General features: G+C 40.3%; 1 protein-coding gene across 1 annotated transcript in view; it reads left to right on the plus strand.

Annotated features, from left to right (window-relative positions):
• DOCK1 (dedicator of cytokinesis 1) overlaps nucleotides 1–24,923 on the plus strand; it is a 564,538-nt gene that overhangs the window by 132,846 nt on the left and 406,769 nt on the right. Inside the window, exons 22-23 of the mRNA XM_077126402.1 lie at nucleotides 4,050–4,184; nucleotides 19,920–20,028. Coding sequence (XP_076982517.1) covers nucleotides 4,050–4,184; nucleotides 19,920–20,028 — 244 coding nt within the window. The remainder of the gene's footprint in view (nucleotides 1–4,049; nucleotides 4,185–19,919; nucleotides 20,029–24,923) is intronic.

The following is a 24,923-nucleotide window of genomic DNA, read 5'->3' on the forward strand; positions in this document are numbered from 1 at the left end:
TCTGGGTTTATTTTCTTTGCTTATTTAGCATTAGTATTATTAAATGTTATTTCTGTCTTTTTAAATTAAATGTTTTTTTCATTGAGAAATAATTTACATGCAATAAAATTCTTGGATCTTGAGCCTTCAGGTTGATGAGTTTTGACAGTGGTACACACCCAGGCAATCTCAGCCAACTCAAGACGCAGAATATTGCCTCTGCCTTGCCCCACAGACGAGTTCCCCTGGGCCCTTCCTGAGCCGCAGAAGCAGCTGCTTTCTGATTGTTATTATCCTAGATTTGTTTGGCTGTTGTTGAACTTTGCATCAGTGGTTTCATGTGGTCTTTTGTGCCTGGCTTCTTTCCTTCAACATCCCGTTTTTGAGATTCATCTGTTTTGTTCTGTGCATCATTATTTTATTTTGTTCTTTTTTTTCCTTGCTGAGTAGTAAGTATCCCATTATATGAATTGACCACAATTTGTTTAGCCATTCTCCTGTTGATGGATATTTGGGGTGCTTCAAGTTTTTTGCCATTGTGAACAAGTCTATGATAAATATTCTTGTGTAAGTCTTTTAGTGGGTGTGCATCTTCATTTCTCTTGAATAAGCACTTAAAAGTTGAATTTCTGGGTCAAAGTGTAAATGTGCAGTTCTCCTTAATGAGGAATTGCCAAACTGTTCTCCAAAATGGTTGAACCATTTTACATACCCCCCTGGCCATTTGGAATGGGTTCGACCCTAACCAATATCACATTCTTAGACTTTTTGTTTTCCCTACTGTAATGGGGGCAAAATGTTATGTCTTTGTGATTTTAATTTGCAGTTACATGATGACTAATGCAATAGAGCACCTATTTATTTATTTACTTGCATTTTTGAAATGTCTGTTCGAATCGCTCTTCCATTTTTTGTCATGTTATTTGCTTTTTTTATTATTGAATTGTAGGATTTATAGATCTGGCGAGTATTTTGTCAAACATAAATTTTGAATATTTTCTTCCAGCGTATGGTTTGCTTATTCTTTTTCAATATGTTTTCTTTTGATGAGCAGCACTTTTTAATTTTGTTGCGACGTTTTCATTTTTAAAAATGGTTGTTCATTTTTGTTTCCTGGCTAAAAAATCCCAGAGTCACAACGATGCCTGCATTGTCTAATATGATTGTCACCAGCCACATGTGGCTATTTAAATTTAAATTTAAATAAAATGAAATAAAAAAATTCCGTTCCTCAGTTGCGGTAGCTGTATGTCAAGTGGTTGCTTGTCACTTGGGACTGGTGCCACCATGAAGGACCTTTCAGATGGTCGTGATTCCCATCACTGTGGAAAGCTCTCTTGGGCATTGTTTTTCTGGTAGCAGGTGTTTAAGTCTCAGTAATGCAGACGATGCATTTGGCAAATTTCAGCAACCATTTGTGATGTAAACGCTCCGTAAACTGGGGATACAGAGGAACTTCCCAAATCTAGTAAGAGTCATCTAAGCAAATTTATACCTAATGTGCTTTTTGCTGAGACTTTGAAAGCTTTCCCCCTAAATTCAGGAATAAAGCAAGGATTATATGTTCGTTATTGTACTGGAAGTAGGGTAATAATGCAAGAAAATATAATTACAAGCATAAAAATTAGAGAGAAAGAAGCAAAACTCTATATGTACTGGTGTAAGTGGGTACATAGGAAACCCTAAAGAATCTACAAATGATAATAATTACCAGAAGCACTATGAGAACTTAGGAAAGTTGCAATACAAGTATCAATCCTATATGTAGTCAGTGTAGAAAAGTCGATTGCATGTTTGACAAATAACTGGAAGAGAAAATTAAAAGACTAATACCATTTATCATATTGTCAAAAACATAGCAAAATCAGAAATTTTATGTGAAAGATATGTAAGACTTCTCCCCTGAGAAGTAGAAAATATTGCTTAGAGACATTTAAGTAGAAGGAGTTGATGGAGAGATATGCCACGTATCTTGATCAAGAGGTAAAATTATTGCTAACATGTCCATTTTCCCCAAATTGATCTATACTTTTAACACATTCCCAATCAAAATCCGAGCAGACTTACCGTGAAGAAATAGACTCGCTAAATTTAAAACTTTACTTGGAAAATGCAAAGTGTCTAGAATGTCCAAAATAATTTTTCAGAAGAAGAACCCGATTTTAAGATTTACTGTCATGTGTGATGATTAAGACAGTGTAGAACCGACATAGGAATAGACACACAGATCAGGGGAAGGAATACAGAATAGAGGATAAACCCACACACGTACCTGCTATACCAGTTGTTTTCTTTTAACAATATAATTGGCCATTTTTCCTTGTTAGTGCTCATGGAGCCCCCCCTCCCCCTTTAAAAACATTTATTTAACACCTATACAGTACTCTATTGTAGGGATTTCTCATAATATATTTAACCAGTCCCCAAAGGATGGATATTTGCATTGTTTATGTATTTTACTATTATAGGCAATGCTGCAATCAACATCATTTAAGATATTCATAATTGTGTCTGTGGAATGCATTTCTAGAAGTGGAGTTGCTTGTGTTATACATCTTTTAAATTTTACTAGAGAGATTGCCAATTTACCCTGCACAAAGTGTTGTATGCGTAGTTCCCTCCAGCAGTTTTCCTTCTTCCCCATATCTTTTCTGAATACCTTCTTTTCAATTTATTCCAGTGTACTAGACAAACTATTTCTTGTTATTTGAATTTAGTTGTCTTAATGAAGTTAATTTTGAAAATATTTCCAGTATTTCTGTTAACTTTTTCTGTGATGTGCCTGAATATGACCTCTTTGGGTCCTTTTTTTTTTTTTTAAATTAGTCATCTTACAATCTTCATAAATCTATTATAATTTGAACTTTTTGATAATTTGAATTCTTAAAAAGTAAAAATGTGCTTATACTTTTTACTTACTATTTAGCCAGGAATTTTTAAATTACCTATCATCTAAGTAGTTAATATAAATTATAAATTAAAATCAATGTGCCTCTGTGTAGTTTATTTATACAAACTCTTACATGGTAGGATTGAAAATTTAAGAACAATTCTGACCAATTTTGGGGTATTATGCAATGTATAAGCTTTTAATATAATGAAAAAGGTTTTAGATATTTGCATATCTGGTAGATAATAGTCTTCTAAGAGAAGTGTGGTCATTATGATTTTATAATGAAATATTTTTGAGGAATTCTCTTATCAGGAAATGTAAAAAAAAATAAAATCTTTTCATGTGCCTACCTTTGCTATTCTCATATATTGTTTCATTATTTTATGTAAGGATTCTAAGAAAACTCGTTACAAATATAAGAATGTATCCTATTTGAAAAATCACTTTAAAATTTTTGTTTGCAGTATAAGCTCTCTAGTTGTTTTAGGAAAAAAACTAAAAAGGATTGAGATGGTTGTGACGCTCTTGTGAGAGTTATTTTATGGGTCAGCTTTTTGGGTTAGAAAAACATTTCCCAAATATGCATACACTGATAAGTATAAAGCGAAATAAAAATAGCCCACGCAAGTGTTTTTGTACCCATTAAGAATTCGGATAGCTTATGTTTTAGTTTCTCAATGATGTCACAAATACAGTATGCCAGAAATGGGTTGGCTTTTATAATAGGAATTTATTAAGTTACGAGCTTATAGTTCCAAGAACAGAAAAATACCTAAACTGAGGCATCCAGAGAAAGATACCTTGACTCCAGAAAGGCTGATGATGTCTGGCATACCTTTGTCAGGTAGGAAGGAACATAGCTGGTGTCTGCTGGTCCTTGGCTTCTGGTTTCAAACAGCTTCCCCAGGGCTGTTTTCTTTCTGTATCTCAAATGTCTCTGTGTCGGCTCTGAAGATGTTTCCACATTAGTTCCCTTTCAAAGGACTCCAGTATGCAACCCCACCTTGAATGGGTGGAGACAGACACATCTCCATGGAAACCACCTAATCAAAATGACCCACCCAACAATATTGAGAATCAGGATTAAAGAACGTGGCTTTTCTGGGGTACATGACGGTTTCAAACTGGCACAGTGTACATTTCTGAATTTACTAATCCATGTTTCCATTACCAATAGGAAGCTGACGAAAGTCTTACGGAACTACGTGGACAATGCGGAGAAGCCGGGAATCAACGAGCAGCTGTACAAGGCTGTGAAAGCCTTGGAGTACATCTTCAAGTTCATTGTGCGCTCGCGGGTCCTGTTCAATCAGTGGGTATCACCTGCTGGCCAGCTGCTGGGTGTTTAGGCAATCCTTTACCTCCTCCCTGTTCCTCTCCCTTCCCTTCCTCTTCGCCTCCTCTTCCTCCTTCTTCCCTGGCCTCCTGGCCTGACAGAGCAGAAGTAGTATCAGGACTGGGGTGGGTGACCGTCCCTGCTCCCCGGGCAGCTAGCATTGCCCTGTGCCACGGGTTCTGCTCCCGACCGCACACGCCTGTGTCTGAGTGGGCCCCTGGCTGCTGACTGCACGCCCGGTGCTTCAGATGCACGGTGGGGGTGTGGCACGGCTCCCCAGGTTCTTCTCAGTATATCTGTATCCAGAAGAGAGCCCTGAATAAACCAACAAAAATAAAGCAAACAACAACAACAAAATGTTGAAACCAAGTTAAATTGCTTCCTTGAGAAGACAGATACTGACTCTGGGCCTCCTTCCCTTGCTTTCATTCAACCAGAATGATTCCGTAGGGATAGTCCCACTTGGAATGTTCCTGTGTGTGAGGATGCCCGGTTGTTTTAGGTTGGTGGCATCCAAAGATTGTTTTTGAACTTCAAAAGGATTTTGGCTTTTTAGGTTTTATTGTTTCATAGGTAATGTTAATGTTTTTTCCTAGATTATCTGTTGATGAAGAGCTGTGCTAAAATCAACATGCTCTCTCTTTGTCCCTGAGATTTAACTCTAAGAGATGAAATGTGGAAAGCGTGTAATTTGAATGTTGGGGTGTTGACGTTGACTCACTCACTTCTTTTGGGTATGGCTTTGTATGTGATCAAATGGGAGTGATGTGGTGCCTACTGATTGTTTTTTTTAAGGGGGTATGGGTGGGAGGTGTGCATGGGCTGAGAATTGAACCCAGGTCTCCTGCACGGCAGGCAAGCTTTCTACCACTGAACCCCTGGCCTGCTGATTCTTGAGATGGCATTCCTGTTGTGTGTTTTACACAGATTTGGAATTCATGAACCAGGGACCCTCCCAATGAGAGATCACACGTTACCATTTAAAAGCAAAACACTCTTGAAATGTATCAGTGAAAATTGGGAATTGAAACAGCGTGGACCTTAATCAGTAACTTTCTACTGCCTCTTGGCTTTATTTTCCTTTACCTGAGCCAACCTTTTCCAGAGGGGCTCACAAGGAAGGGGGGGAATTCAAAATCCAATCTCATGTGCACCGTGCTGCAGAGAAAGCCAATGCAGTAGGGTATTCCTGTGTGGGGACCTGTGCAAGGCACGGCAGGATGGATCCCACAAGTGGTCCAGCATCCGAGCCCACACATAGCCTGCCACAGGATTGAGTGTGCTGTGTCACCCTGGAATTCCCACGATTAAACTAATCTTTTTAAACTACCATTTCTAATTGAGACCCGAGGTTTGAGGGTCATGCTTTTATACTTGACTAATTTATCAAAGTCAAAATCCTTTATTTTACTTCTGAACAGGCATGTGCTAAAACTCTCTTTTCCTAAGAGTCAAAGTCATCAATGATTTTCTCTTCATTAGGTGTGAAGGATGACCATAGAGATGAGGTTATGTTTTCCTGTGTTTTGTTTCATTTTATTTCACAGAGATAAATTTTATGAAAGTGAATTTCTTGGCATCCTCTATCTTGCTTTTATATCTTTTTTCCCACTAATTTTAAGCCTCTGATTACTCCAAACCAAAATCTATAATAAGGTGAGAGGACGCACTTGAAAGAATGTATTCAATTGATGTGGGTTTTTCATATTTTGTTTGAATAATGTTAATCCTGGTGCAGTTTCTGGCCAATGTGACATTGGCAGGGGTTTGGAGATGCTTGTATAGTGCTCACTCTCCTTTTCATTCAGTGATTAGTAATTAAAAGAAGCACCCATTGATAACCAGTGTTTTTCTCCTATTAGAGAAAATACTGTAATATTCTATAAAATATGCTGCCTAGAAAAGGCTGGGGTCACCCAGATGGACAAGTAACAAATTATTTTTCTATATCTTTCTTTTTTTATCCCTTTCATTCTCAAAATTCAAGTGGTGTGAGATCTTAGAACCATATTCCTTAAAAGCTACTTAGTTTGACCTCTCTTCCTGTAGAGATTAGGAATCTGGGAATAGGATTATTTACAGAAAAACTCAGCCTACATGGCTTAACCAGGTGAAGTTCACTTTTTTTTCTTTTTTGCACAGCAGGGAGCCCAGGGGAAGAGTCCAGATCATGTGCATTTTGCTCCATGGTACCCATTATTTTCAGCTCCTTTTATCTTTCTGCCCCCATCCTTAGGGTATATCTTTCAACATATGGTTCCCAGGTAACTCCTCAGAACTGCATTCTGGGCAGGAGGGAAGGGAAAAAGAGGGCAAACCTTGAGCCAGCTGAGCCACGTTCCTTACAGAGTTCTCCCCAGTCTATACAAAGAGACATGTTCTCATCTCTTTGGGCAGAGCTATGTTATGTGACCAACCTAACTGCAAGAGAGGTTGGAAAAGAGATTTTCAGATGGGCTCAAGGAGAAAAATATCTTGGAATGGTGACTGGCATTATCTTCCTAGTACTTTTAACCCAGAATCTTGATGCCTAACAGCTTAGAACCTAACAGCTTGTTACTGAGGTCTACATAACTAGTTCCCTCAGAGTTTCTTCTCCATTAGTTTGGGGGTTGTTGGCCAATCCCTGACACTCCTGTTACCTGCATTCGTATCTCTTTGGCTTCAACTAGTGGAGCCTTAAGTGAGGCACAGATGAGATTCAGCCCTGCTGGGTTACATAGAAGTGGAGGGAAATGCTCAGCAGTCCTTTGCCTGTGGTCCAGGGCATGGTTTGGGGTTTCAGCCACAGGAATCCCTCATCCTGCTGCTCACCTGCCTGCAATTGGCTCAATCCAGGATCCCAGGGCTCACCTTTGACCTGGTGTGGCCAGCAGGGGCCAGGCCTAAATCCCACGCTGAGTCTCTTGGTTGGGATAGCATTTTGTCAAAAGATCTGAGACTACTGGGGACAAAAAAGTGTAAGAATGTGAGGGCTGAGTAGCAGCCACTGTCACAGTATAGTGAGGCCTCGAACATCTCCCCAAGCCCTTGCTTGGGCCTTCCTAACCATCTCAGGCCAAGTCCTGGAGAGCTCATGATGATAACAAAAAGCATGCTCGTAGTTGCACACTTCCAGGCACCGTGGGCCTGGAAGCTTCATTTAAAAACAAATATTGATTAAGTCCCAAGGTCTGGATGCTTTTCCAGGTTGGATACAGCAGTACTGAGACTGAGCATCCATCAGTGGGTGGCGGGCAGTTGCGGTGCTGGCCTGGGATGCAGCAGGGTGCTGCATGTAGCCTGCTCAGGGTGGGTGTCCTTCACCACTTCCTGTTGGGAGGTCACTAGGCTCCGATGACCCATCTGGCCAAGGCCTTCTCACCGAAGGGACTAAACTCTACCTCAGGCCACACTAGAACCAAAGCTTCCTCCTCCAAGCACAGGCTGGACACAGACACTTGTATGCCTCTCCGTGGAAACTTGAGGGCCAGAAGGCGGTGGGACAGTTGTCTACCAACCACTCCCCCTAAGGAACAAAGCTGTCCATCCTCTAGAGCACTGAGAGCTTTTAAATCAGCCAGCTCCCCTCTGTCCCCCCTGCTGCTCTGCGGCTGTGGCCGTCTACCCCTGAGCTGGAAGGACAGAGGGGTGTGTCTTCTGCAGCAGGGATGGGGGACCAGAGCCCTGGATTGGGGGCCTTGAGATGACCCTTCCGTTGGCTTTGCCTCCTGGTCTTCTTGTCCCCCCCTCACTCCCCCCGGGTCCTAGCTCCTGAAGGCCCCTTTCGGCTTGTTCTTTCGTTCTGGTGCTCAGGCTGCCCTTCGGCTTCACCTAATTTTCAGAAAAGGCATTGGGCCTTCTGATTCCTCAGTTATTTTCTCGGTTGTCCTTAGCGAAGCTGCGGTCCTGAGATTTGGTGATTCGTGGCATTCGGGAAGAAGGAAGCGGAGAAAGGAAGCGTCAGGACCACTACCAGAAGGTTGAGGTGACGCTACTTTAGGACAAAGTGCCTGTTTCCAGCCCTCCTTTTTGCCCACATTATTATTTTTTGAATTTTGCAAAACTTTTTCCTTCTCTCTCTCTGTCATCGTTCCACAAATACAACTGATGAGTATAAGTGATGTGTTTTTTTCATTACCTTGAAGAGAGCATTGAGTTTCAAAAGAGAATGTTGACTTACACAGAGGTTCTACTCCCTCCTTCCTTCCCTTCTTCCTTCCTTCCTTCCCTCTCTCCTTCCCTGCTTCCTCCCTCCTTCCCGCCCTCTTTCCTTCCCTCTGCCCTTCCTTCCCTTCCTCTCTAGCTCCCTGCTTCCTTCTCTCCCTCCTGCCCTCTCTTTTCCTCCTCCTCCTCTCCCTGGTTTCCTACTTCTCTCCCTGTCTCCTTTCCTTCCTTCTTCCCTAAGTTCTTAATGAGCTTCAAGCCTTGCCCATGCTCCGGACTTGCCTAGTTTCTGAACCTTCTTCGTTCTCTAAGTGTTCCCTAACCCTGGAGCTTGGCGCTTTCTGTTCTTCCTGAGGGCACAGGAGGACATACGTTCCTTTAGGAACATAACAGAGTTGTAGCCACGTTGTGGGAAAGTGGTAAATGCTTCTAAATTTAAATCTATAGTCCACAATTCATGAGAATCTTTTAATACTTGATAGATAATATGGAAGAAAAAAATTCATGCCCTTAATATCACAGCCCTTAGGGATGAAGAACTTGAGTAGCTCCATGCTCCTCTCTGTTGCTCTCCTGTGACATTTCAGGAGTGACTTTTTCATCTGTTGGCAAAGCCATTCTTTTGAAATGAAATAATACTCCTGTTTTGCATAGGCTATCTAAAGGAATAACAAGTAGTCTGTGTCCCACACAGAGGTCTAGAATGTTTGATCCATAACAAGCTCTAAGCAGGTCTTATGTGTAGTGTTTTTAGATACAGAGGAAACAAACAAATCAGGATTCTCGTTTTCTTACTGCAACATGTCTGTTATCATGAGAGAAAAACAACTGTTCTCCTAGTCAGGTTTGACAATTGTGGTTTGCTTTTTGCAGTTGGAATAAACTTTTGAGGTCTTTCTTTTTTTCTTCTTTCAAAATAGTATGCTGGGTTTTCATATAATATGGTAGCTTTGTCAAATTCTAGGATCCAGGACAGTAATTATTCTTCCAAAGGACAAAGAGGTGGAACTTTGGAGACGAAGGTATCGAAGCTTATTGCAGTTTCCCCACTACCGCCTGTGCTGAGTGAATCCACACCTTTTTGGTTGGTTTAGAAAGCTCATTTTGTTTTGAAGTGAGAACAGTGGTTGAAAAGCACTAGTCCAAAAATATTTGGTTCTTGGGGAGCCCAGTGGCAGATTTGTGACAGCCAGGGGCGCTTCTCTGGGGTTGTTTGTCTCTGTTCTGTGTGGGTGGATCACTGGATCAAGAAAACCAGAAAACAGACCCCTCCTGCACCTGGCCTGAATCCAGTGACTCAAGCTAGTTACCGCTGGGCTGCTCTTCTGCTGTCCCTGTGCTTTGTGGAGTTTCTGCTGTCATCAGGGATCAGCCTGGTGAATGCTTTTGTTATTGATCATGAATAAGTTGTTGCAGATCTGTCCTTTTGTTGTTATTCCCTGGGTTGCAAAAATGGAATGTAGTTAATAGGCAAAGATGCTGTCGCTCCTTGTTAGGGAATCCTTGCAGGATTCAAATAGACCAAGGAGTGATGAGTGGGTTTTGCTCACCTATGTATCTACCAGAATGCCTCTGGGTTCTTTCCTCAGCCCGTCCTCCACCTCGTGGTGGGTCAGGTGTGGGGCTTTCCTGAATTACTTGGTAAAACCAAGAGATGAGATTCTAGAGACTTCTCCAATGGTCCCTCATTACTAAAAGACACTTCAGAGGTATTGCTATACAATGAACCATTTGAATGTTCTAAATATGTTGATAGTGGCAAAGAAATTGATTATTACCTTTGCATCTTGAGAGGTTCTTGGGAGAATTTTAAATATAACAAAGATTCACTAGTGCATTGTACATATTGAGGCTATGCTCTTGTTGGCATACAGTTTTGGAATTCTGATCTCCTTGTGGATTGACTTCTTTATTAAAATCAAATGTCCCTCTTTGTCTTTTGGTTAGTGCTTGCATGGAATACCTTCCATTCCTTTCCCTTCAACCTATCTATGTCCTTCTAATTAAGATGTGTCTCTTGTAAGCAGCATATAGGTACATTTTTTTATTTTGTCCAGTCTGACTCCTTCTAATGGAGTATTTACATATAAGGTAATATACTAATATATTGGTCTTATACCTTCCATTTTTCTGTTAATTAAGTAATACTATCCATGTTAGTTCCCTTTTTTTCTTTTATGCTATCTTTTAAAATTTAATTTGTTTTGGGTTTACAGAACAGGCATGCTTAAAATCAGGGTTCTCATATACCACACCATCACCAACACCTTGCATTGGTGTGGAACATTTGTTACCATTGACAATAGCACATTTTTACAATTGTACTGTTAGCTGAAGTCCCTGGTTTAACTTAGGGTTCACTGCTTGTGTAGTGCAATTCCATGGATTGAAAAAAAATTATCCTGTTACATATATGCAATCTAGCTTTTCCCCTTTAATCGTACCCAGCTATATACTTCAGTGCTGTTAATTGTGTTCACAGTGTTATGCATCCATCGCCACCATGCATTTCCAAAGTCTTCACCATCATTTCAAATAGAAACCCTGTATATTTTAAGTCTTAGCTTCTCATTCCCTAACTCAATTTATGCCTTCATCCTTTTTGTGTTGTTGTCACCCGTTTTAAATCTACATACATATATTTAAAATCCCATCAGACCTTACTAATATAATTTTGTGCCATTAGCTTTCATTATTTTTAACATTTATCCATTGTTTTTTATCTTTCTTTCAATTTCATAGTTCCTTCCAAGATAATTTTTCCTCTGTCCAAAGAATGTCTTGTAGAATTTTTTTTTTAAGTATAGCTCTGCTATATGTTTTATATGTATGTAAACAATTTATTTCTTTGGTTTTGAAGGATGTTTCCATTTAATATATAGTTCTAGGTTCCTTCCTTCACTTTAAAAACTTTATTCTATTCTCTTTCATTTTCCATCATTCTAGTGAGAAGGCAGCTTTTAGATTTATTGTTACTCTCTTGAGGGAGCCCTGTTTGGCTTTCTTTGGCTGTTTTTATGGTTTTTCTCTCTTTCTGTGGTTCTTCGTATTTTTACTATGAATTATGTAAGAATGCTTTTCTTTTTCCTTAGACTACATTGAGTCCTCAGAGCTTCTTGAATTTTGGGGTTGATGTCTTTCATCAATTTCGGAAAATTCACAGCCATTGCCTGTTTTAATGTTGTGTTTGCCCCCTTGTATCCTTTTCTTCTGAAACTTCAATTCCTTGCATTTCAAACCTCTTCATTGTACCTTACATAAAGCTAATGCTCTTTTAAGTATTTTCCTTTTCTTTTCTTCTGTCTTTACTGTCTTCCAAGTTACTAATTCTGTCTTTTGCTAGTTAATCTGCAGTTAATCCGTCTAATGAATTATTAATTTTAAATATTGTATTTTTAAAGATTTTAAAATTTCCATTTGATTTTTTTATAGATTCATATCACTTATGAAATTATCCATCCCTACTCTCTGGTTCCTCCATCTTTTCCTCTGTATTTCAAATATGCTGTAATTGTAATTATTTTGATGATTTTGTTGTTAACCCCAATATCTGGACAATCTGTGGGTCTGTTCCTGTTGTCTTTTTTTTCTGCTTTAATTTGGTCATGTCGGCCTGTCTTTTGCTTGATCTAGTAATTTTTGACTGTATGCAGGAATATGTATATGAAAAACCATAGAGCCTCCAAATGATGAGATTTTCCTCCAGAGACCATTGATCTTTCTGCTGTCCTCTGCTCTAGTAGGCAGGGAAAGTAGGGTTGACCACTTTAGTCCAGTGGGGACTGTGCTTAGCCGAAGGCTGTGTGGTAGCCTTGGGGACACTTGTCCTACTTTTGGGCTGCCCTGGTCCTCAGGATTTCCAGCTCAGAGTCTGTCTTGTTATCAGGGGCTCCTGTCACTGGCATTTTTCCAATCTCTTAATTTTCTCTGAAGATTGATAAAAAACTCCACTCTGTCTTTCAGAGGTTATCATTTGGATTTTCAGCCACCCGTACCACGTATTGCCATGATAGGGCACGTGACCTGATGGGGCAAAATGACTGTGCTTGAAATCTGTCCAGGTGTTTGTACCAGTCTGCACGTGCCGCTCCATCCCACCTGCAAGCAGGAGTTCATAACTCCGTGATTTTAATTGGTTGATGCACCTTTTAGGCAAACTCTTATTTGAGAACGCTTTTTTTTTTTTTTTTATTAATTAAAAAAAGAATTAACAAAACAATTAGAAATCATTCCAATCTACATGTACAATCAGTAATTCTTAATAACATCACATAGTTGCATATTCATCATTTCTTAGTACATTTGCATCGATTTAGAAAAAGAAATAAAAAGACAACAGAATAAGAATTAAAACAATAATAGAAAGAAAAAAAACAAAAAAAACAAAAACAAAAAGCCTATACCTCACATGCAGCTTCATTCAGTGTTTTAACATAATTGCATTACAATTGGGTAGTATTGTGCTGTCCATTTCTGAGTTTTTATATCCGGTCCCGTTGTACAGTCTGTATCCCTTCAGCTCCAATTATCCCTTCTCTTTTTTTTTTAATTAACGGAAAAAAAGAAATTAACCCAACATTTAGAGATCATACCATTCTACATATGCAATCATTAATTCTTAACATCATCACATAGATGCATGATCATCATTTCTTAGTACATTTGCATTGGTTTAGAAGAACTAGCAACATAACCGAAAAAGATATAGAATGTTAATATAGAGAAAAAAATAAAAGTAATAATAGTAAAATCAAAACAAAACAAAACAAAACAAAACAAAAACCTATAGCTCAGATGCAGCTTCATTCAGTGTTTTAACATGATTACTTTACAATTAGGTATTATTGTGCTGTCCATTTTTGAGTTTTTGTATCTAGTCCTGTTGCACAGTCTGTATCCCTTCAGCTTCAATTACCCAGTGTCTTACCCTGTTTCTAACTCCTGCTGAACTCTGTTACCAATGACATATTTCAAGTTTATTCTCGAATGTCCGTTCACATCAGTGGGACCATACAGTATTTGTCCTTTAGTTTTTGGCTGGATTCACTCAGCATAATATTCTCTAGGTCCATCCATGTTATTACATGGTTCATAAGTTTATCTTGTCTTAAAGCTGCATAATATTCCATCGTATGTATATACCACAGTTTGTTTAGCCACTCTTCTGTTGATGGAGATTTTGGCTGTTTCCATCTCTTTGCAATTGTAAATAATGCTGCTATAAACATTGGTGTGCAAATGTCCGTTTGTGTCTTTGCCCTTAAGTCCTTTGAGTAGATACCTAGCAATGGTATTGCTGGGTCGTATGGCAATTCTATATTCAGCTTTTTGAGGAACCGCCAAACTGCCTTCCACAGTGGTTGCACCCTTTGACATTCCCACCAGCAGTGGATAAGTGTGCCTCTTTCTCCGCATCCTCTCCAGCACTTGTCATTTTCTGTTTTGTTGATAATGGCCATTCTGGTGGGTGTGAGATGATATCTCATTGTGGTTTTGATTTGCATTTCTCTAATAGCCAGGGACATTGAGCATCTCTTCATGTGCCTCTTGGCCATCCGTATTTCCTCTTCTGAGAGGTGTCTGTTCAAGTCTTTTTCCCATTTTGTAATTGGGTTGGCTGTCTTTTTGTTGTTGAGATGAACAATCTCTTTATAAATTCTGGATACTAGACCTTTATCTGATATATCATTTCCAAATATTGTCTCCCATTGTGAAGGCTGTCTTTCTACTTTCTTGATGAAGTTCTTTGATGCACAAAAGTGTTTAATTTTGAGGAGTTCCCATTTATTTATTTCCTTCTTCAGTGCTCTTGCTTTAGGTTTAAGGTCCATAAAACCGCCTCCAGTTGTAAGATCCATAAGATATCTCCCAACATTTTCCTCTAACTGTTTTATGGTCTTAGACCTAATGTTTAGATCTTTGATCCATTTTGAGTTAACTTTTGTATAGGGTGTGAGAGATGGGTCTTCTTTCATTCTTTTGCATATGGATATCCAGTTCTCTAGGCACCATTTATTGAAGAGACTGCTCTGTCCCAGGTGAGTTGGCTTGACTGCCTTATCAAAGATCAAATGTCCATAGATGAGAGGGTCTATATCTGAGCACTCTATTCGATTCCATTGGTCGATATATCTATCTTTATGCCAATACCATGCTGTTTTGACCACTGTGGCTTCATAATATGCCTTAAAGTCAGGCAGCGCGAGACCTCCAGCTTCGTTTTTTTTCCTCAAGATGTTTTTAGCAATTCGGGGCACCCTGCCCTTCCAGATAAATTTGCTTATTGGTTTTTCTATTTCTGAAAAATAAGTTGTTGGGATTTTGATTGGTATTGCATTGAATCTGTAAATCAATTTAGGTAGGATTGACATCTTAACTATATTTAGTCTTCCAATCCATGAACACAGTATGCCCTTCCATCTATTTAGGTCTTCTGTGATTTCTTTTAGCAGTTTTTTGTAGTTTTCTTTATATAGGTTTTTTGTCTCTTTAGTTAAATTTATTCCTAGGTATTTTATTCTTTTAGTTGCAATTGTAAATGGGATTCGTTTCTTGATTTCCCCCTCAGCTTGTTCATTACTAGTGTATAGAAATGCTACAGATTTTTGAATGTTGATCTTGTAACCTGCTACTTTGCTGTACTCATTTATTAGCTCTAGTAGTTTTGTTGTGGATTTTTCCGGGTTTTCGACGTATAGTATCATATCGTCTGCAAACAGTGATAGTTTTACTTCTTCCTTTCCAATTTTGATGCCTTGTATTTCTTTTTCTTGTCTAATTGCTCTGGCTAGAACCTCCAACACAATGTTGAATAATAGTGGTGATAGTGGACATCCTTGTCTTGTTCCTGATCTTAGGGGGAAAGTTTTCAATTTTTCCCCATTGAGGATGATATTAGCTGTGGGTTTTTCATATAATCCCTCTATCATTTTAAGGAAGTTCCCTTGTATTCCTATCTTTTGAAGTGTTTTCAACAGGAAAGGATGTTGAATCTTGTCGAATGCCTTCTCTGCATCAATTGAGATGATCATGTGATTTTTCTGCTTTGATTTGTTGATATGGTGTATTACATTAATTGATTTTCTTATGTTGAACCATCCTTGCATACCTGGGATGAATCCTACTTGGTCATGATGTATAATTCTTTTAATGTGTTGTTGGATACGATTTGCTAGAATTTTATTGAGGATTTTTGCATCTGTATTCATTAGAGAGATTGGTCTGTAGTTTTCTTTTTTTGTAATATCTTTGCCTGGTTTTGGTATGAGGGTGATGTTGGCTTCATAGAATGAATTAGGTAGTTTTCCCTCCACTTCGATTTTTTTGAAGAGTTTGAAGAGAATTGGTACTAATTCTTTCTGGAACGTTTGGTAGAATTCACATGTGAAGCCATCTGGTCCTGGACTTTTCTTTTTAGGAAGCTTTTGAATGACTAATTCAATTTCTTTACTTGTGATTGGTTTGTTGAGGTCATCTATGTCTTCTTGAGTCAAAGTTGGTTGTTCATGTCTTTCCAGGAACCCATCCATTTCCTCTAAATTGTTGTATTTATTAGCGTAAAGTTGTTCATAGTATCCTGTTATTACCTCCTTTATTTCTGTGAGGTCAGTAGTTATGTCTCCTCTTCCATTTCTGATCTTATTTATTTGCATCCTCTCTCTTCTTCTTTTTGTCAATCTTGATAGGGGCCCATCAATCTTATTGATTTTCTCATAGAACCAACTTCTGGTCTTATTGATTTTCTCTACTGTTTTCATATTTTCAATTTCATTTATTTCTGCTCTGATCTTTGTTATTTCTTTCCTTTTGCTTGCTTTGGGATTAGTTTGCTGTTCTTTCTCCAGTTCTTCCAATTGAACAGTTAATTCCTGCGTTTTTGCCTTTTCTTCTTTTCTGATATAGGCATTTAGGGCAATAAATTTCCCTCTTAGCACTGCCTTTGCTGCATCCCATAAGTTTTGATATGTTGTGTTTTCATTTTCATTTGCCTCGAGGTATTTACTAATTTCTCTTGCAATTTCTTCTTTGACCCACTCGTTGTTTAAGAGTGTGTTGTTGAGCCTCCAGGTATTTGTGAATTTTCTGGCATTCTGCCTATTATTGATTTCCAACTTCATTCCTTTATGATCCGAGAAAGTGTTGTGTATGATTTCAATCTTTTTAAATTTGTTAAGACTTGCTTTGTGACCCAGCATATGGTCTATCTTTGAGAATGATCCATGAGCACTTGAGAAAAAGGTGTATCCTGCTGTTGTGGGATGTAATGTCCTATAAATGTCTGTTAAGTCTAGCTCATTTATGGTAATATTCAGATTCTCTATTTCTTTATTGATCCTCTGTCTAGATGTTCTGTCCATTGATGAGAGTGGGGAATTGAAGTCTCCAACTATTATGGTATTTGTGTCTATTTCCCTTTTCAGTGTTTGCAGTGTATTCCTCACGTATTTTGGGGCATTCTGGTTCGGTGCATAAATATTTATGATTGTTATGTCTTCTTGTTTAATTGTTCCTTTTATTAGTATATAGTGTCCTTCTTTGTCTCTTTTAACTGTTTTACATTTGACGTCTAACTTGTTGGATATTAGTATAGCCACTCCTGCTATTTTCTGGTTGTTATTTGCATGAAATATCTTTTCCCAACCTTTCACTTTCAACCTATGTTTATCTTTGGGTCTAAGATGTGTTTCCTGTAGACAGCATATAGAAGGATCCTGTTTTTTAATCCATTCTGCCAATCTATGTCTTTTGATTGGGGAATTCAGTCCATTAACATTTAGTGTTATTACTGTTTGGATAATATTTTCCTCTGCCATTTTGCCTTTTGTATTATATATATCATATCTGACTTTCCTTCTTTCTACACTCTTCTCCATACCTCTCTCTTCTGTCTTTTTGGTTGTGACTCTAGTGCTCCCTTTAGTATTTCTTGCAGAGCTGGTCTCTTGGTCACAAATTCTCTCAGTGACTTTTTGTCTGAGAATGTTTTAATTTCTCCCTCATTTTTGAAGGACAATTTTGCTGGATATAGGAGTCTTGGTTGGCAGTTTTTCTCTTTTAGTAATTTAAATATATCATCCCACTGTCTTCTAGCCTCCATGGTTTCTGTTGAGAAATCTACACATAGTCTTATTGGGTTTCCCTTGTATGTGATGGATTGTTTTTCTCTTGCTGCTTTCAAGATCCTCTCTTTCTCTTTGACCTCTGACATTCTAACTAGTAAGTGTCTTGGAGAACGCCTATTTGGGTCTAATCTCTTTGGGGTGCGCTGCACTTCTTGGATCTGTAATTTTAGGTCTTTCATAAGAGTTGGGAAATTTTCAGTGAAAATTTCTTCCATTAGTTTTTCTCCTCCTTTTCCCTTCTCTTCTCCTTCTGGAACACCCACAACACGTATATTTGTGCGGTTCATATTGTCCTTGAGTTCCCTGATACCCTGTTCAAATTTTTCCATTCTTTTCCCGATAGTTTCTGTTTCTTTTTGGAATTCAGATGTTCCATCCTCCAAATCACTAATTCTATCTTCTGTCTCTTTGAATCTATCATTGTAGGTATCCATTGTTTTTTCTATCTTTTCTACTTTGTCCTTCACTTCCATAAGTTCTGTGATTTGCTTTTTCAGTTTTTCTATTTCTTCTTTATGTTCAGCCCATGTCTTCTTCATGTCCTCCCTCAATTTATCGATTTCGTTTTTGAAGAGGTTTTCCATTTCTGTTCGTATATTTAGAATTAGTTGTCTCAGCTCCTTTATCTCATTTGAACTATTGGTTTGTTCCTTTGACTGGGCCAGATTTTCAATTATTTGAGCTTGATCCTTTATCTTCTGTTGGCGTCTGCGCATTTAGACAGATTTCCCTGGGTATTGGATCCAAAAGTTTGGAAGATTTTTCTGTGAAATCTCTGGGTTCTGTTTTTCTTATCCTGCCCAGTAGGTGGCGGTCGTGGCACACGTTTGTCTGCGGGTCCCACCAGTAAAAAGTGCTGTGGGACCTTAAACTTTGGAAAACTCTCGCCGTCCTGGGGGTTCGCTAGCCGAAGCGGCTTGAGCCGGCCCGGGGTCCGAACGCAGGGAGGGTTGCTGGTCGCCGCAGCCAGGGAAAGAGCCCGTCCGAATTTCCTAGTCGGCCCTGGGCAACAAGCGTGGCTGGAGGGCGCCAGCGGCAGCGGCCCGACCGAGAGAGTGCACGTTCCCCGGGAGTCACGGGTTTGGAAGGGGCCTCCCGCACCCGTCACCGTTCTCCGCGGCCTGGGGGTTTCCGATCCAATTTTCTCAGTTGGTCCGGGGGCTGCGCGTGGTGTGGGCACCATCCGCCTTGGTTTCAGGGGACCACCTCTCCAATTCTCCCAGCTGGCCCGGGAAGGAGAAAGGGAGTAACTCTGGCCGCTTGCCACCCCGCCCGGTAAGGCCCGCGCGCCTCGGCGATCTCACCCGAGCTGCTTCTCTCAGCCAGCCAGTCGTTCCAGGATGGGGTACGCTGTCTTTTTTATCTCTGTTGTGGCTTTGGGCGCTTTCTGTATCGTTTCTACTCCCCTAGTAGGTGTCCTGGAGAAGAAACTAAGATCCGCGCGTCTTACTAAGCCGCCATCTTCCAGGAAGTCCTGAGAACGCTTTTTAACATTAGGTTGCAATTTTTCATTTTTGACAGAATTCTTTGCTTTACAAAGGAACTCATTTAAATTGAAGATTACCTCTAGGGTAATTAATTATCGCTCAGTTTACAAAATTTTCTATTGTACACAAATTTTCAGGTATGGTGTACTTTTAATTAGGCAGAAAACTAGTTTGTATTTATAAAACATCTGAGTTGCAGCATTTTAAGATGCAAATGCATTGTTTTTCAGTAACACAGACACTTGAAATAACTGCTAATAAATAATTTATAGGTGACGCTTATTTACAGTTAGCAACATATATTTGCATACATGCAACCAATGTTGTTATCCTTTTGTTGAATATGTTCCACCCTTAGAAAATCTGTCTAGTTACCACTAGTTCTGATATAGATGAATTTATGCTATACTTAAATAATTTTGAATTTGCTCTTACAGTGTCAGTTTCAAATGGTTGTGACCTTGTGTTAAATTTAGGCCATTAAATGTCTTTGGGATTGTCAGTTTAAAACACTCTGGTAGGAGATACACCGATATATTAATAGTGAAATGTCTTTGAGTTGGGATTAGAGTTGAATTTTTTCTCATTCTCCCTCCATTCTCCTCTCTCTTCTCACCTCCTGCCCTTTTTCCTCCCCCTCCCCTGCCTTCTTTTCTTTTCTATGTATTCCAGTGTTGTCCAGATTTCTGAAATGCATTACATTACAATGAGAAAAGCAATAAGTATTATCATTTAAAAATCAGCTTCCTTAATGTGAAAAATGTAAATATCCATAGTTGAGTGATCCCGATTCATCTGGTTTCCAAATTGCCTCCATGTCTCATGGATGTTGGGGAAATTGCCTCCCATTCTAACTTGTCACCCAGGCAGCGGGCTCAATGACTGGGGAGGCAGGAGCCACCTTGGGGTGAGGTGGTCTGGCAGGTCCCCAGCGTGCTCCCTGTGCTTCTTTGCAGACTGTACGAGAACAAAGGAGAGGCCGACTTTGTGGAGTCGCTGCTGCAGCTGTTCCGATCCATCAATGACATGATGAGCAGCGTGTCCGACCAGACGGTCAGAGTGAAGGTAGGCCTGGGGACGGCACCCTGGGGAGCCCCAAGAGTCTGCTTGCACTGAATGTGCTCCTGCCCCACGGGTAGCGCACATCCCTCTTTCCTGCCTCCCCAGGGGCTCCTGAGCACTTGTGTTGCTTATCTCCTTGCTTCTCAGCAAGGAGAGGTTCTGCCTGAACTTCATCTAAGTAAAGGGAGGTGGGTGAGAATAATGCTTTACACTGAACTTGTCAGGGCATCTGGGTATCTCCGAAGATGTGGGTGGCCGAGGCTGGCAGTGCCCCGGTGTGGCTGTCAGCCCTCCAGCTTGGCCGAGGAACTGGTGTGGGTCCTGCAGTGGATCTTGCCTGTGCCAAAGAGAGAGGGAGCCGAGCTCCTTTGTTCTGACCATTCCCCCCACCTCTCGTGACTTCTTACCGGCCTTCGGAAGAAGGTGCCTTGAGGTCATTGAGGTCTGACGGACTGTTCAGAGGACACTCCTGGAGGGACCAAGGTGGGGAAGGGGTCCCCAGGCTCTCGGCATCCCTCTTAGTGGCAGTTTCTGTGGGGGGCTGGCTTATTCTTTATTGCAGGAGGCGCTGTGCATTTACCATGTAGTTTGCTGTCTGCACTCATTCTTTAAAAGAACAGGAATCTTCCGAATGATTAACTTGGAGCATTTACTTTTCTACTCTTCGTAGCTGCCTCTGCTGTCATTTTCCTTTTTTAATGTGCTTTTCTTGTATAATTTCAGAAAACATCCTTATGGTTATTGTCTTAAAAATGTTTCGCGAGAGTGATTTTCCAGCTTTAGAGTTTTCCCAGACGGTCTGGAACAGTGATGTACGTGTTTTCAGAAGAAACTTGTGTGAGTGCGGTGACCAGTGGAATCAAAGAAACCAAACATGAAGAAAGTCATGTTGTTCCTTTTGTCTCAAAGGCAGTGCAGCTGTAGGGCAGAGCCATTGGATTTGGTGTCATTTCCTGATCCTTACACCAAGTTGTTAGAAAAAATCAGTGATCTGTAGAGAAAGGCATGTGGCATGTATATTAAGAATTTTAGGTTGATTATTTAGGCAACTTGATATTTCCTGAATCTGCCTTCGTATTCCAAGGTTAAAATTAGCAACATGTTCAGTACTTTTACTACTGAATTCTGTAGCATTTTGGAAAAATAGACATGTGTGGAGTGTAAGAATAGATTAAAATTACAGGAAGTATTAAGCTCAGAAATAATTTTGGATTTCTAAATTTATTCTTATATTATTAGATTTGACTGGGCTTCACTCGTGTCTGCCTCTCTCTTCGGCAGATCATTTAGTGACTTGGCGACTTGGAAGACCTTTCTTCAGTGTGTGTTTCCTTGTAAGACGCAGTTGAGTTCAGTGACGTGCATTCATTGATGTACAGCTTTCAGCTGTCAGAAAGATCCACTGGGTTTTATTTGAAATGTCACCTCCCTTGCTGCTAATTTTGTATCCCTTTAGTTCATAGTAGGCGCTCTCTCAGTGTTTGAGATTTAAGGGTTCCTATAACGTGACCTTCGCCTTTGTGGTTTTAACTTTTTAAGTTTTGTAATTTTGAAAATGGAGAAAAGGGATGAATCATCTTAAATAGTGAAAATGTGAGAAAGACCATGCTGGTTCTTAGGGCTTAAAGTTGTATCCTACCAGAGGCCCTGGCTTGGTGTTTGACTTTCGAGATGATTGCGTGCCCTTCCTGGCACCCTGGACATCAGTCTGCTCTCTTCGCCTTTGTGTCGTGATCGAGGGTGACCCAACAGGACTTCTCTGTTCGTGAGAGCCCAGGCTCTGCAGTCCCCTCCTAGAACTGAACCCACTGCTACATCCGCCTTGCAGAGTAGAGACAGCCAAGGGATTTTATATCCCAATGAAGGTGGGGGCAAGAGGAGTTTCAGATAATAATTTACTGCATATAAACGTGGTATCAAAACCATATCTTTTCCCAGTGCCATTTTCCACTTGATTTGTGAACACAGTTTTACCAGGGTCGTTTAGTTTAAGCAAGTAAACATGCACGTGGGAGAATACCTGGGCAGGTTTTCATGTTAAATGGGAGAGGAAACTGCAGCAAATGTGGATGCAATGTCTTCTTTCTCTCTGCTCTGCCAGACTGCTGCCCTGGGTCAAGTTCATGGCCTTGGCCCCTACTCTGGGCATCCGAGTGTTTCTGCATAGACTCACCACACTGTGGATAATCTGTCCTTCAGGGAGTGCTCCCAAGTCTCAGGGTGCTCCTCTGTGTGGGCTGAGAGTTCCAGAGCTCTCTGTAGAGGGAAGCTTTGACCATGACCCACAATAAGAAATATATCCTTACTCTGTGTTTGTATGTGTCTGTGTGTGTGCCGTATATATATCTGAAAAATGTTTTGTTGACACGTTATTACCCTCATTTTATGTGATATGTTTTACCATTTTTGGTTCTAGTCTTGTCTTTTTTAGTCTGTACTGTAATAATGTTTTCACTAACAGAAATTGCTGGTCGACAGTCACTCTATTTATTTCATGAATGGCAAATGGATTTTCAGCCTGCATTTGAAAAACTGCTTTTTCCCCATTCTTCTTGGTTTCTTCCATTGTTTCAGTTTAGTAGGAAAGTCTTACCATAAGTCTTTTCCATCTCTTCCACTGTCTCATGCAGCCCCGAGCCCCTAGCATTCAGACATCTTTCCCTACTGGCATGTGGATTGAACTGGGGTGAAGATTAATTGAATTCAAGGCCTCCCCAAGGTGAGGTTGGCACACAAGGGGCATGTGGAATTGTGTTCCTTCTGTGAAGCTGTTCCTTGGGAGCGGCTTTCCCTGTCTCTTTCCCTTCTAACCATCTGGTGCAGCTACTTCCCATGGGCTCCCATGGGAGGGAACTGTGTTTGGGCTCCCATGGGAGGGAACTGTGTTGAGAATGAGCTGCTCTGTCTGAAGGTGATGGAGTTGGCAGGAGGTGGGGTGGTTCCTGCTCCCCACAAGGCACAGGTTTCATTTCCTTAAAAATAATATCTTGGATAGAAAAATAAATAAATAACAGGGGGGACAAGGGTAAAATAAATTGTGTAGATGCAAACTCTAATGGTCAGTGAGAGGGAGCAGTAAGGTATATGCATGTGTGAGTATTTTCTTTTCTTTGCCTTTTTATTGATTTTTCTGGAGTGATGCAAGTGTTCTAAAAAATGGTCATGGGGATGAAGACACAACTACGTGATGATATTGTGAGCCACTGATTGTACACCGTGTATAGAATGCATGTGCGTGAAGATTTCTCAATTAAAAAAATGCAAAGAAAAAAGTCCTAACTGGAAAGGAGCTCTATTTATTTGCCTTTTATCTTGGTCTAAATTCCTCCATTTCACAACTTTTTGTTGCTTCTTCTTTATTTCCAAGCTAGCATCTGGAGCCCAGCCTACCTCTCAGAAATTTGTAAGTTTAGAATTTTACTGCCCTCAGGAAAAACAGTCTGAGTGTATTAGGAATGATGACTAATAAAAATTAAAAAAAAGTATGCTTTCCTTGAAAATGAGGGATTGGGTCTCACTCCGTAACTTTTTGAGCTACTCCAGGTTTCACTTTGCTTGGCAGCAGCCTGGTCCCTGCCCTTCCCCCTGGGTCCTGGCTGCCTCCACTTTACGTGTTGTGTTCAAGATTTCCATAAAGAAAGAAGGTAATATCGGGTTCATTCCATCTTTAAACTAAGCACACAATTACTGTGACCTCCTCTCAGTTTTAAAAGTAATATGTGATTGTGCGAGAAATGTGGAAAATACCAAAAAGTTAATTAAGAAAAATAAGAGTCACATGTCATCTCACCTGCCCAAGTTGACGCTTAGTATTTTATTCTTTATAAATGCTTCCTCTCCTCGTTTAAAGTCATTGTGTATATTCAGTGTGTCTGCCTATCTGTCTGTCCATCTGTCTGTGTACTTTTACAACCTTCATTTTTGCCACTTACATTTCCTTCAATTTTTTCAGGAGGATGTGTTTTAAGCTTACTTGTTGTCTACCTCATGGTTGTATCATAACTTATTTCACCACTTTTCTATTTTAGGGTATTTAGATAGTGTCTGGCTTTCATTTCAATCAACAGGAAATGAGTCTCCTGGGCTGACCCTCTCTGGTTTGCCATGAGGCATCTGGGTTTCCTAGAGCTCTAAGGTTCTGTTAAAGCCATGACCAAATCTGTTGGGACTAGCCTGAGTCTGAATCTGGGTCCCTGACAGCTGGACCATTTGTGCTAAGTGTGATTGTCAGGACTTCTTGGGGTTCTACTTGTTTCGATATGTCGTGAGATTGAGCTGGCCCCCAGTGATGTTGAGTGTACTGGAGAGCCACATGGGTACTCTCAGAAGCCATCTGCTTAGGCAAACTTGTTTCTTTTGGCAGAGGATTAGTAGCCAAGGTAGGTAAGGAGAAGAGAGCTCTGGTGAATTCAAGTTTGTCAGCTGGGATGAAGCTTGGCCCTGAGAGAGCCAGCCTGAGACTGGGAAACTGTCACAGACAGTGGAGCCGTATAAGAGAATTGGAGAACCTTTTGAGCCAGAAAGGTTTACTGAAAGTAAGCTATAGTAATACTGTCTTCGTTCTTTTGGGGTGGGGAAGTGGAGTGGGTTGCTGATTGTGTTAATTGGTCTGGGAATGCCATAAACATGAACCACGGCTTCACTTGCAAGTCTCTCGTCGTCGCTGTGGACAAGCATGAAGTGGTTTGGGTGGAGACCACGACACACATGTTGAATCAGAATTTTGCGTTGCTGAGGATTGGTGTACAAGTGAGGTGAGCCCTGAAGGAAATGGCTACACTTGATTGAGAATTGGCAGCAGACTTGGCCTTCTGGAGAGTTTTCTCACTGACACAGAGAGGAGAGGGAGGTCCCAGAGTTTAGGGAGTGAAGGAAACAAGTTAAGCTTGGAAGTCATA

This window comes from Tamandua tetradactyla, chromosome 13 (assembly GCF_023851605.1).
Source record: "Tamandua tetradactyla isolate mTamTet1 chromosome 13, mTamTet1.pri, whole genome shotgun sequence".
NCBI lineage: Eukaryota > Metazoa > Chordata > Mammalia > Pilosa > Myrmecophagidae > Tamandua > Tamandua tetradactyla.